This window comes from Copadichromis virginalis, linkage group LG14 (genome assembly GCF_057382275.1).
Source record: "Copadichromis virginalis isolate Kocher_CV1m ecotype Utaka linkage group LG14, C_Virginalis_male_GT1.1, whole genome shotgun sequence".
In the NCBI taxonomy this organism is placed as follows: domain Eukaryota; kingdom Metazoa; phylum Chordata; class Actinopteri; order Cichliformes; family Cichlidae; genus Copadichromis; species Copadichromis virginalis.
In genome coordinates this window covers 23,215,093-23,227,481 of record NC_140631.1, presented here as the reverse complement: position 1 = coordinate 23,227,481, position 12,389 = coordinate 23,215,093, and the positions used below count along the sequence as shown (strand labels likewise).

The 12,389-nt window shown below is 40.2% G+C and overlaps 2 protein-coding genes and 1 long non-coding RNA gene across 3 annotated transcripts; 1 reads left to right on the top strand and 2 right to left on the bottom strand.

The window, feature by feature from the left end:
- Positions 1–118: 118 nt before the first annotated feature.
- On the bottom strand, positions 119–8,194 carry crybb1l3 (crystallin, beta B1, like 3). Its single transcript, XM_085429969.1, has 7 exons — positions 8,134–8,194; positions 3,805–4,066; positions 2,778–2,851; positions 2,538–2,656; positions 2,316–2,448; positions 1,688–1,830; positions 119–1,119 (listed from the first exon to the last, which is right to left on the bottom strand). The coding sequence occupies exons 3-7, from the start codon at positions 2,841–2,843 to the stop codon at positions 951–953; spliced, it is 630 nt and encodes a 209-aa protein (XP_085286095.1). The 5' UTR covers positions 2,844–2,851; positions 3,805–4,066; positions 8,134–8,194; the 3' UTR covers positions 119–950.
- cryba1a (crystallin, beta A1a) lies at positions 6,788–9,849 on the top strand. The gene is made up of 7 exons (XM_085429970.1): positions 6,788–6,858; positions 7,021–7,355; positions 7,858–7,924; positions 8,084–8,202; positions 8,472–8,613; positions 8,941–9,083; positions 9,307–9,849. The coding sequence occupies exons 3-7, from the start codon at positions 7,886–7,888 to the stop codon at positions 9,452–9,454; spliced, it is 591 nt and encodes a 196-aa protein (XP_085286096.1). The 5' UTR covers positions 6,788–6,858; positions 7,021–7,355; positions 7,858–7,885; the 3' UTR covers positions 9,455–9,849.
- Positions 8,530–12,385, bottom strand: LOC146693954 (uncharacterized). The gene is made up of 2 exons (XR_014914841.1): positions 12,326–12,385; positions 8,530–8,656 (listed from the first exon to the last, which is right to left on the bottom strand). It is a non-coding gene; the product is annotated as an uncharacterized LOC146693954 (long non-coding RNA).
- Between the last annotated feature and the right edge of the window lie 4 nt (positions 12,386–12,389).

Here is a 12,389-nt window from a genome sequence, read left to right as displayed (position 1 = left end):
GCACTTCAGACTGCTGTTTCATAGCCAGTCTGAGCAGCATCGAACATCAGCAACATCTGAAGAAAAAAACAACAACAAGAGGGAAAAGAAAGTAGGCCCAGTGAGACTTGCTTTCAGGTACAGTTCTTTTATTTTTCCATTGGAAAGTTGCTTTCCAGATGCCAGCATCCCTGAGAACATTTAAAATGCAAACCTTCTGGACAGCCCCATCAGTGAGGTGAAACAGGCCAGCCAAAAGATATTCACATCAGCAAACCCACAGCTCTGCACTGCTCTTTTTTCTTCTTCTTCCTTTTAAGTCTATTTTAATGATTAACCAGCATTGCCGTCCAGGCTCTGAGTCTGTTGCTTTGCGATGAGGATATGGTGCCTCCCTCTGCCTGGAGAAATAACTGCAGGCCATGTGTTGGGTTGAGAGCTGTCCATGGTAGTACTTTGTAAGCAGATATGATATGTGTACCTTTATTCTAGACTAGACTATGGATCCCAGGAGAAGGAGAGCTCCGTGATGAACAGGCTTAGTGACATCATTTCAGCTTGAAATACATCATCGAGTAAATAAAAATAAAATCAAAGAGTTGCAGGTATGATTGGAAAAATAGCATTGAAACAAACTAATAAACACAAACCATTAAATCCACTAATCCCCTTTAATCCCCTGTTCAGATAAATCATATAATCTTTCCATGAGGTCTGTAGACAGAGAGCTTTGCTACGTTTTTTTTTTTTAAACCTGTGTTACAGTTACTCTGAGAGTCTGTGACAATAAGAAATTTTCATCCCATTCAGAATCGTTCACCCCGCCACATACTTCCAAATCCTACCAGGAAACAATATTAAAATGCTGTTAGCTGGTGTGGCCATGTGGCTGCTGAAGGATCTCCAGGGGATGTTTTTAGCAGCATGACTTCACCCTTGCTATTCCCTCCTTTTTAGTCAACTGGACTCCTCTATGCGGTCATTTCGAAGCAGCCCCTGCGGTGCGTCTGCATGTCTCTCACGCGGCGGATGGACTGGATCTGGGGGTGGTGGGCTCCCCACTCATTCCAGTGCTTGAAAGGACCCATTTCAAGCATATATTGGTAGCCACGGTAGCCAGGGTACTGGTAACCCACCCAGCTATGTGAAGAAGACAGAAACAGAGGTTAACTACAATGCTTTAGCTTTCAGTTTTCAGCTACGTTGCTATACAAATGACAAAGGTATTTTCTGTATAAGACAACACCTCCCAGTGCTTCGTATTTTACATCTGTTTTCATATTTATTTGTTCTGTCTTTTCTTATTGCACTGTGGATTTCCATGTTGTAATTTTAAGTATTTGATGGGCTATACAGGTGTACACTGTCTGATGGTGTGTTATATTTCTTGGTTATTATTTTTGTCCGATCTGTGAGACTACAGATGAAAAGGAGCCTTTTGACTAATTCTGGAATCTTTGAATCTGAAGAGCCCAAATACACTAAAGCTATAAATCATCCATATTATCTGACAGAGGCATTTTGGATTCCGGCCTTCAGTGAGGTCATCAAGTCTACCAGTTATGGCCCAATCCCCCTCCAGTCAGGGTGAACAGTACCCCTCGATCACCCCAAAAAACATGCCCTAAACAGAGAGCTCAAACCAAGTGGGGAGTTGCCACTGAGCCTGAGTCGAATTAGCCAAAAAAGATAACTAGAAATGGCTTACGTTCCACCGGTGACCTGAATGCTGGCAACACGATCCTGGAAGCCGTAAGACCACAAACTTGGAACATCCTCGTCGCACACTTCCATCTTACGACCCTCAAAATTTGCACATTCATACAGGCAGATCTTGTGGTCCTGCGGGTCCTGTTGGAGAAATACATTGTTTGTCGCAGATTGTGTAAATGTTCATATTTCTATTCTAGATTAACAAACAAAACAAAACAAAACAAAAACAAACAAAAAAAAACATAACCAAAGCATTATTATGATTACTGAGGATAAATGATGTATGCATAAATACACAATGGTTGTTTAATATAAATGTTTTAGAAGATAAAATCAAATCCTTGAAAAACAACAGTGAATACTTTTTGTTGTTTGGGGGTTTTTTATAGTTGAAAATGAAACAGCTGCAAAAAAAAGACATCTAATGAATCCTTTCATCCAAAAATGGAAGAAGACTATAAATACACGTGTGAACCCCTCCCCTCACACACAAAAAAAAAATAAATTCCTTTGAGCCAGCAAAAGACAAAAGAAAGAATAGATGGACACGAGCTGCAACGTGAGGCGGACACCAGAGACTAAACCAAAAATTGACAGGCTGAAAAATGTCCACCACAACTTACCATCCGGAGAGGTCTGATTGACATGATGCGGTCGCACCTGTAGCTGTTGGACCAGGTGTCCCAGCGGGGGTACTCTCCTTTCTCCAGTATGAACATCTCACCGGTCATGTTCTGCTGCTCATACCCGACCCAGCTGGAGAGGCGGACAAACAGATAAGGAAAAGGGGCAACCTAAAGTGTGCTGTCACTCACAGTGTGTCTAACACGGGGTCAGTGACTTACGGTCCGATCTCTACCCGGATGGAGCCGATTCTCTCCATGCCCTTCTCGCACAGGTTACGGGACTCTCCAAACAGGTCCATTCTACGTCCCTGGAAGTTCTCGTATTCATAGAGGTATATCTGGAAAGCAAAAACACACTGAAAGCATTAGTTTCTCAAGTACAGTACTTTAGATACATAATTACTTGTTTTCATGTTTTTTTTAGGGCTCTTGGTGTTAAAAAGAAAACCGTAGTAGTACCTTGTGATTGCGCAGCCCAATGGCAGAGTGGCTGCCTATGCTGCCTTGAGCACCTGAGTGAGACATGATCAGCTCTAGAGGGAAGAAGCATGAAGTCAGTCAGCTGTTTTTAGAGATCCTGAAGAGGATAATTACTTCCACTCGACTGCTGGAACATGGCATAAACTCCAGCACGGCAATTAAATTAAAATAGTGGTCATTTAAAATCAAAGATTACTATTCTTTTCTTTTTCTAAAGATTCGCTGGATAGATCCTTGATGCTTATTCATTTAAAAGTAGGTTTTTCTCAGAGTTATCCAATGGCTGTTTTCAGATATAGCTTGTTTTACTTTTGCAGTCTATAAAACGAGTCAACACAAAGCAAACTGAAACACATAATTTGAAGTCAGTTTTTCTTCTGGCACATCCAGCAGTGACATCACAGTTGGGATCAAGGTGAGAACTTCAGCCACACCAGTTCAACAACAAAAACAGGGTTTAAGTAGAGTCAAGCTGCTCATTAAGGATAAAAAAAAAATCCGTTCTGAAAATGATTGAGCTCATTATAAAATAAAAAAATAAACTATGGGTGTCTTTATATTCAAGCATTTTAGACACATCGTTATTATGTGAACATAAATCTAAGGCTGATCAGTTTTTAATGCTTAACTTAGTTATAATAACTCACTTTATCAGATTTTGACCTTAAAGTTGTATTTACTGTGTAAATATTCCAGGACTGCAAGAACATTCAATGATCATCCATAAATCTGTCAATAGTGGCCTGAGCGGCTTTTTAAGGACAAAAGCACTGGGCGCAGTCTCTTATCTTTCTCATTCATGTTAACTTCAGGGTGACAAATGAACACGTAAACTGCATTCTGTGTCAATATTCCTCCTGTTCAGGCCAGAGTTAAGGTTTAAGAGAAGAGGCAGTCCCTAGTTGGTTCTTTGAGTCCAAGGTGTCAGTAGACAGGAAAACAAACACAACATTTCCAAATAACGAGTCTAGCAGTTCTTTAAAAGTTAGAAAGAGGAAAAACTTACAGTTACAATTGAAGGAATGGCCGACCTTTAGAGAAAGTGATGGACGCCGACCTTATGAGAGGGGATATATATATACATTCACATCCAAACCAAGTCTACAGAGGCAGGATTCCGGCTTCTCATTGGCTGTGAGCTGGCTCACAATGTGGGGTCAAAGGGCACGCTGCTAATCCGTGGACAAGTCATGATGACTCAGCTGCTCCTTTTGTTGTCCTGGACCATTGTGGGGGACCAGGGACAGTCACTGCCATCAGCAGAAAGTCTGCACACACACACACACACACACACACACACACACACACACACACACACACACACACACACACACACACACACACTTAGGTGTTTGTCCTGTGTGTGTGAAGCTGTCACTTCTCTTCATGACTTTCTTTTAAAAAGCTTTTTCTTTTCCTCATGTTTTTTCTTTTCTGTCTTTCATTTCATTTTCACTTCTTGCTCTGTGATATATATTTTTTTGGCTTTCACTTTCATTTTTTCTCTTTTTTTTGATGCTTCGTGCATGCAGTCTAAGCTTTTGAGCCCCACGTCTCTAATATGCTGACTGCAGTAGCTTTTGTATAGGCAGGCAAACGGACACTCTTTGGAACATTTGGGTGGTCGACAGGCTATAGTCATGCAGATAGACATGCATCCATGATTGTATCATACAGACGCTTTATTTTCTACATGCACAGCAGCAGACTTGCAGAGTGGCAGCTTCTTGACATGACTTGTGAAATGACCAAAAGACCAGAAACATTAAATGTATTTTTGTTTGCTATATTAAAATAAAAACACGGTGTCATTTTCTTTTACAGTCATGGTAAAAGCAAGTGCACTCTCTCTTTCAATTTTAAGGTTTTATGTATCTGGACACAATGAAAACATAATTCTAGTCCTTAGCAGTGTCACGGCGAATGGGATGAGCCGTGTGGAGAAAATAAAGGAGGATCCAAGCACAGGCACTTGTGGAGGTGCGAAGGAGGTTTGTTGTAAAAATAAAACACAAGGTGAAAAATGGCAGAATGGAACTAAAGATAACCTAAAGTGTAAGAAACTAAAGTATCAAACATGAACACAAACATGACAAAGGGTGAGCAGAGGCATATCAAGGTGGACAGCAGGGTGAACACACGGTGGATACACAGACAGACCAGCAACTGGTACACGAGTAGACACAACTTAAATACACGCAGAAGAACACAGGGAGATTACAAACAGGTGGGGAACACAGCTGGGAGTAATTGACAAGACGAGACAGGGGAAGCAAAACTGAATACACTGACATCAGACATGAACCTTCAAAGTGGAACATGGAAACATACACTGACAAAACTCAGACCTGATACTGGCTGTTTTCTCAGGCTTATATTATATTATTTTTGTGTGTGTATGTGATGTGTTGGTTGTCTGTTTGTTTGTATGGACATACTGCAAATCAATTTCGCTGTAGTGAACAACTACAGCAAGTGTGAGCAACTCTATAAAAGTGGGACTTTTAGCAGTTTGGTGGTCTGTAGTATTCAGGTGTGTGCTAACACAATGCCAAGGAGGAAATACATCAACAATGATCTTAAAGCAATTGTTGCTGCCCATAAATGTGAAATTAAGGCTATTTTCAAAGAATTAGAAATGAGTCATTCTGCAGTAAGGAAAAAAAGAAGGAAAGAAAAACGACTCAAATGAAGAAAACATTCAAGATTGTTGCAAATCTCCCAAGAAATAGACGTCCTGCCAAATTTGCACTAGACTGTGCAATGCTCAGAGTAACTGTGAAAAATCCACGAGTTAAATCTCAGACACTAAAGGCCTCAGTTAGCATGTTAAATGTTAAAGTTCATGACAGTACTATCAGAAAAGGACTGAACCAGTATGGCTACCAGGAGAAAACAAACCACAAAACCTCTGGATCAATTTCCTTTCAACAGAGACCAAAATGAAGAAGTTTGGCCGTAATGCTCAGCACCATGTTTGGAGACAATCCCCCACACCTTATCAGCACAAACACTTCATACCAACTGTCCAGCACTGTGGTGGATGAGCGATGATTTGGGGTTGTTTTGCCCTCACAGGACCTGAGCATCTTGCAGTCACTGAGTCAACCATGAACTCATCCGTATATCAAAGTGATCTAGAGTCAAATGTGAGACAGATAAAACTTCTCTGAAGCTTGGTCATTCAACAGGACAGTGATCCCAAGCCTTTTCTGTATTGGTGACATATTTCTTTCCATTTAGTTTGGGTTACACTGATTTCAACACTGTACTTGTATCTTTTTGACATTTGAGAAAGTAATTTCACAATGGTTTACCTCTTCAGCCTTGAATGTTAGATCAGCACAACAGCTTCACTTAAAATAAAAAGAATTCACAGTGTCCATGTTTAATCAAGTGGTTAATTATTCAAATGCTAAACCAAAAGTTTCTTAGATAAAACTCCAACAGGTTTTCTGCTTCAAAGCATTAGTTTTTCCTCACTGACCCACAATATGCAGGATGTGAAGCTTTAATCTTCACAAAAAGAGTGTAATTGATGCCGCCTGTATGAATATCTTTGCAGGAAATTAAGTCAGAAATTATTATTTATTTTTTCTGCCTTAAAGACAAAATTATATTAGGGTGCATAATAATAACATGTGAAATGCCACCTATTCACAGACAGCCTTTGACTTTTTAGTGCAAAGCAATTTTTGGCTCCTTTTCATTATCATTATTATTATTATTATTATTATTATTATTATTATTATTATTATTATTATTAACAGTAGTAATAGCAATATGCAAGGAGAAGATGAGTGTACACTGGAAGGTCAGCTGTTCCCGTGTAAATGGTTTTCTCTCTGTGTGTCCTTTGTAAGCTCTGCATGCATGTGTGAGTGCATGAATGAAGCCATTGCATGTCTGTCTCTGTCCATGACAGTCTGCCTGCATGACTGAGCATGCGTGCACATTGATTTGAGAGGGGAGAGGTGAAAGGATCGGAGACGTGGGGTCAGTAGAAGCGGACATGATGTACAAATCTGAGACAGAGCACACCGCATTCTGGAAAGCCCTTGTGAGTAAACAAGAGACAAGTTATCTTTTGTATTAGACAAATTTTTATGTCCCCCTAGATTTTGAAAAACCTTTACTGATGAAAAGTCTAAGCTTGCCTATCTTTTTTCAATTTTTTTGCTTTCTAACTTAATTCTACTTGTGGTGCTTTTCCTATTTGCAGGGCAGTCTCTGCCAGGACTGTGAACATCTGTTATCTGTTATCAGACTAGGCCGTGCCAGGACTTGGTCCGGCCCACCGGTCATGGACCATTTGGAACTTGTGCTTATCTGCACTGGGCACCGTGCCCTCCATCCAGTCCTACTGCAGCTAAAGCCCAGCAGCTCAGCGCCGAACAATGCACGGAGCAGCAATGTGCTGACTCCTGCCCCGACCCACAGGCCCAGCTGCTTTTCAGCACCAACATGTATAAATAGGTCCGTTTACTCTGAGGTCAGGACATCGTTTTTGTGGAGCCCCCTGTGAGCACTGAACAGCTATTCTTTGGGGCCGGTCAGGTAAGCCCTCTATCTCAGTCCATTCAGCCTATACAACCTTGTGCAGACTATTGTCACTTACATTTTTGCATTTTTTTTTTCCTCTTTGTGGATTTCGCTGAGTCACATGAATGTAAAGACAGAGAGCAGACATGCATATGCAAAGGTGTACTGACGACACACAGGGAGGACATGTATGCACTGTGTCTACATCTGAACGTGGTTTCATCAAGTGTGGAGAATTTCCCATAGTTAGCTGTTTCAAGCCCAAACATGTATGACAAAGGCAGTATTGTTATATATGTCAAAAACATTCTAATTAATGAACTTTGTAAATTTTGTTATAAAATTTGGTCAAATTCAAAAAAAGACACACCAACATGACACATAAAATGATGACAGTCTGTAAGATCCTCTTATATTTTGCATAAAAACTGCAGAAACGCTCGTTATTGTTTTAAGTGGTGTGAATGATAAGCTGTATGTTTAATAAATGCAACACTCCCTGCTCTTCATTCTGAAGGTATATCAAGTCGGAAACACAAAGTAGCATGGCTCTAAACAACCCTAACCCACTGGGACCATGGAAAGTGAGTCTGACGCCCTTGTCATGGATCAACAACAAAAGCAGATAATGCTTTTAAATATCAAGCCTGGCCTGATAAATGTGTGACGTGTGCATCTGTGCACACATCAGTGTGTGCGTGCAACATGTGCATGCTACATGTATGCATTTGTGTCCGCTCCAGATCACAGTTTATGACCAGGAGAACTTCCAGGGGAAGCGTCTGGAGTTTACCTCAGCCTGCCAGAACATCATGGAGTGTGGCGTTGACAACATTCGATCCTTGAAGGTGGAGTGTGGCGCGTAAGTCACCCACAGAGAAAAGAAAATCTCGAAACCAGAGTGTGACCTAAAACACATTTATCATTTATTAGAAAGATACTGAAAGATCTGTTAGTATTTAAACTCAAAACATAACATCTGAAATTACTTATAGCCCTCACTTATAACTATTTAAAGTTCACTATAAGCTTTTTTAAAATATACAAAACATTTGCCTGATGTCTTCTAATTGGTCTGTGTTCCTGTGATCCAGCGATGCATTCATGTGTCTCTCTGTTTGTTCGTGGCAGCTGGGCAGGATATGAGCACTCCAGCTTCTGTGGCCAGCAGTTTGTTTTGGAGAGGGGAGAGTACCCTTACTGGGAGTCATGGAGCGGCAGCAACGCCTACCACATTGAGAGGATGATGTCTTTCCGCCCCATCTGCTCTGCTGTGAGTTTCTGTCCTAAATCAGCAGCTTCTGCTTTTTCTCCATCTATACAAAATGTAAAAAAAAAAAAAAGTATTTGTCTCATGAAATGGTCTCATGTGTGTGTAAAGCTCGATAGAGTGACTAATAAAGGCGCTGAGTGCAGCCTAAAATAGAATGGAGTGCACTTGCAACTTGTAAATTATTAGATTTTGGGCCCAATTCACACAATTTTAATGATTATTATGCAACTCTTTTATGCCTGGAAGGTTGCTACCTCATTACTACACCTATCACCAACATCATGTGTTCTTTTGCCTGTTTTCTCTGGCTGACTCATGCTCGCACAGAATCACAAGGAGTCCAAGATGGTGCTATTTGAGAAGGAGAACTTCATGGGGCGCCAGTGGGAGATAAACGATGACTATCCTTCCCTGCAGGCTATGGGCTGGGGCAACAACGAGATCGGATCTATGCAAGTTCAGAGCGGCGCGTAAGTCTCGACATCGGAACTCGTATTACTCTTTACAGGCTTCACACATGTTAAAATTGGAACAAGTGAAGAAAACTGTAGCTGATAGTGGCTTCCAGGCTTATCCACTGGCATACAACTGTTGTCTTTTCCTCCTGTAGCTTCACGTATATTTTTCTAAATGCATTTCATTTCACTTGCTGTCTAAACCACAAATTCCCCTCTCCTCCTCCTCCACCACCAGCTGGGTGTGCTACCAGTTTCCAGGTTACCGTGGTTACCAGTACATCATGGAGTGTGACCATCACGGTGGCGAGTACAAACATTACAGAGAGTGGGGCTCCCACGCTCAGTCCTTCCAGGTGCAGTCGCTGCGTCGAATCCAGCAATGAGACCCCGCGGCCTCCTCTCCCAGCCTCTCGCTCTTTACCTCCTCCAGATCTTCCCTCCTGCTCCTCCTCTTCCACCCTTAACCCAATCATTCCAGCACCTTCTGGTGCTTTATCATCGAGATGTTTACGACACTTTTCTTGTCTGTTGCCAAATGAAAATAAAGAGAAAACATGAGAAGAATAAAAGAAAGTTAAAAACAGGCCACTGTAGAGAAGCTCCTGACTGATGCCCCGCTGAGGAAAGAAAAGGAGGACGCTAAAAACAGGCCTCAAGGCAGCAGCAGGGTGGTGATGTCACTCAGAGTCATTGCTCCTCATATTTGTGGATAACTGTGGTGCTGCCAGTGTTCAATAAAGACAGAAGAAGGCAACTTAAATAAAGAGTCTGCTGCTAACCTCTGGTGTGCTCAGTTGTGATTTATTTTAAAACAGCGAGCTTTGCTTTAGGCTTCTCTGTTTAACTGTGACTATTTGCAGTGAAAAGAAGCTGGGAGCACATAAAGGATAGTAGGTATATTGGTAGTCATGTTTTGTTTTACGCCTTAATAGAAGCAAAATTGACTTATACTTACATAACACCTTTCTACTCCATTTGAGCACTCACAAGTGCTTTCTAGTACAAGTCACCCAATCACATACCCTGGTACCCTGGTTCTTCCATATTTTACATATTGTGTGGAAGTGTGGGGAAACACATATAAAAATACAACTAATCCATTAGTCACAGTACAGAAACGAGAACTGCGTATTATTCACAAGGCTGGTTATCTAGATCATACTCACAAACTCTTCCTTCAGGCAAAGTTACTTAAATTCCAGGATCTGGTTAATTACAATACATCTATAATCTTATACAAAGCCTTTAATAAACTTCTACCTACAAATTTACAAATTATATTTGAAATTCGAGAAAGGGTTTATAATGTGAGAGGCTTCGGAGAATTCAAATTACCCAGAACTCGAACAACCTGTAAAGGTTTTTGTGTGTCTGTATGTGGTGTGAAAATCTGGAACAGTCTGAGTTTACAACTGAAACAATGCAAAAATATTCATAGATTTAAATTCCTCTACAAACAGTTGGTCTGGTCACAGTATACTCAATGATGGTTTTGTTGTGCTCTGTAATGTCTGTTCTCTTAACATTGCTGGTATGAATTTAAAAAAAAAAAAAAGTGTGTGCGTATGATTGTACATATATGTACATGTGTGTGTAGATATATATGTATGTATGTATATGTATGTGTGTTTGTCACTATGTAATTATTATTGCCTGTTACCTGTGGTAACGCAATTTATAATTAATATATATTCTGTATTCAGTTATGAAGGTTCTATTTGTTGTTTGCGAGCTGCCGTTGAGATGCTTGCATGTGCCCGGGGCTGTTGATGGTTTGTTTGGTTGCAACGATGGGCGTAGCTGCGGGAAGCTTATTGTTTTTTGTTGATGAGTGAGTATAGGGGTGGGATTTAATAAGTTTTCTTCGTCCCACTCCTTTTCAGGTAATTTTTGTTTTTGTTTTGTGCACTTTATGTTCAATATATGTATTCTTGTTGTGCCTGAAATGAACAAATAAATGAATGAATGAATGAATGAATGAACATGCACTCACACTCGGATCAGGGGCAACTCAAGGTTTAGTATTTTGCCTAAGGAGTGTCATTAGCCAGTACTAAAGCTGGTTAATTATTGGAAAGCACGAGCATCTTCTTGAATCTTTTAATGTGGAAATGAGACTAATTACTTAGAAAAATAAATTCAGCTTTTAAAATCAGGACACATTGGGACTTCCTTATAATGACTAACAGCAGGAAGCAACAGCACAGATAAGTAAACCACACATTGAAATTCTTAGATCCCTTATGCTAAACCTATTAGATCTAGTTTAGTTTGCCGCTGCAGCTTTAACCTCTGCAGTTATAGTTTAGCCAGAGTTGTCTGAAGTTAAACACCTCGGGGGTTTCAAAAACTTTGACAACTTGCTACCAGCTCAGGGAAAACAAAGCACTTTGAAAGCATTTTGAAGTGTCCTCAGAACCTTTGAAAGGTGAAAAATACATGTATTGAAAGATTTCCAGGCTGCATGTACATCCTAGCCTGGGAAATGTGAGGAGAGTTTGTGTTTTTGAAATCTGAAGGCTCTGAGAGATGCTTTGGATTGCAATTTTCCAGAATTTGCTAATATTGGTAGCATCCATTCTTTCCCATTAGTGGTGGTCATACAACCCCACAGGAGGATATTCCTACCCCCCCATGCTTAACAGCTGACAAATTGGGATAATTTTGTTCTCCAGACACTAAAGCGTTGATTTCTATGCTCTAAACATTGGTTTTGTGAAGAGATTGCAGATAAAGTGTTCATATGGACAACAGACCTCCCTTTCTTTTAGCAGTTCCTTCTTGTCTAGTCGAGGCCCATAATGGCCACATAATAAATTAAAAACCATATGTAATAATATAAAAATAAAAAAGACAATTCAATGTATGAAATAATATACTTAAGAGATCAAAATACCATATGAATTTAAAATGCTTTAAAACTGTACAAAATAGACGGTATTCTGTTTTATATCAGTCCCCCATTCCAGTAAAATTAACCCTTTTAAAGCCAAATGTAGTATATTTGATGAGTTGTTGAGTGCTTTTGGGACTTATACAGAATTTTCTTCTACATTTTTAGCATTTTTATTTTAATAAATGACCAAAAAAGACGGATGTACCAAGTACGATACAAATTAAAGCTAATATATATAAATTGTTATTCAATATTTTTTTTAATGGCCAGGTTCAATAAACACCGTTTTCAACAAATAGATTTTTCTGGCAATTATTTCGGGCTTTAAAGGATCAAAGGCGGAACTACTCCGGACCACCTTAAAATCTGACGTCACCACGAAGCTCCGACCCTGTGAGGTGAACGGAAGTAGATGGAAACAG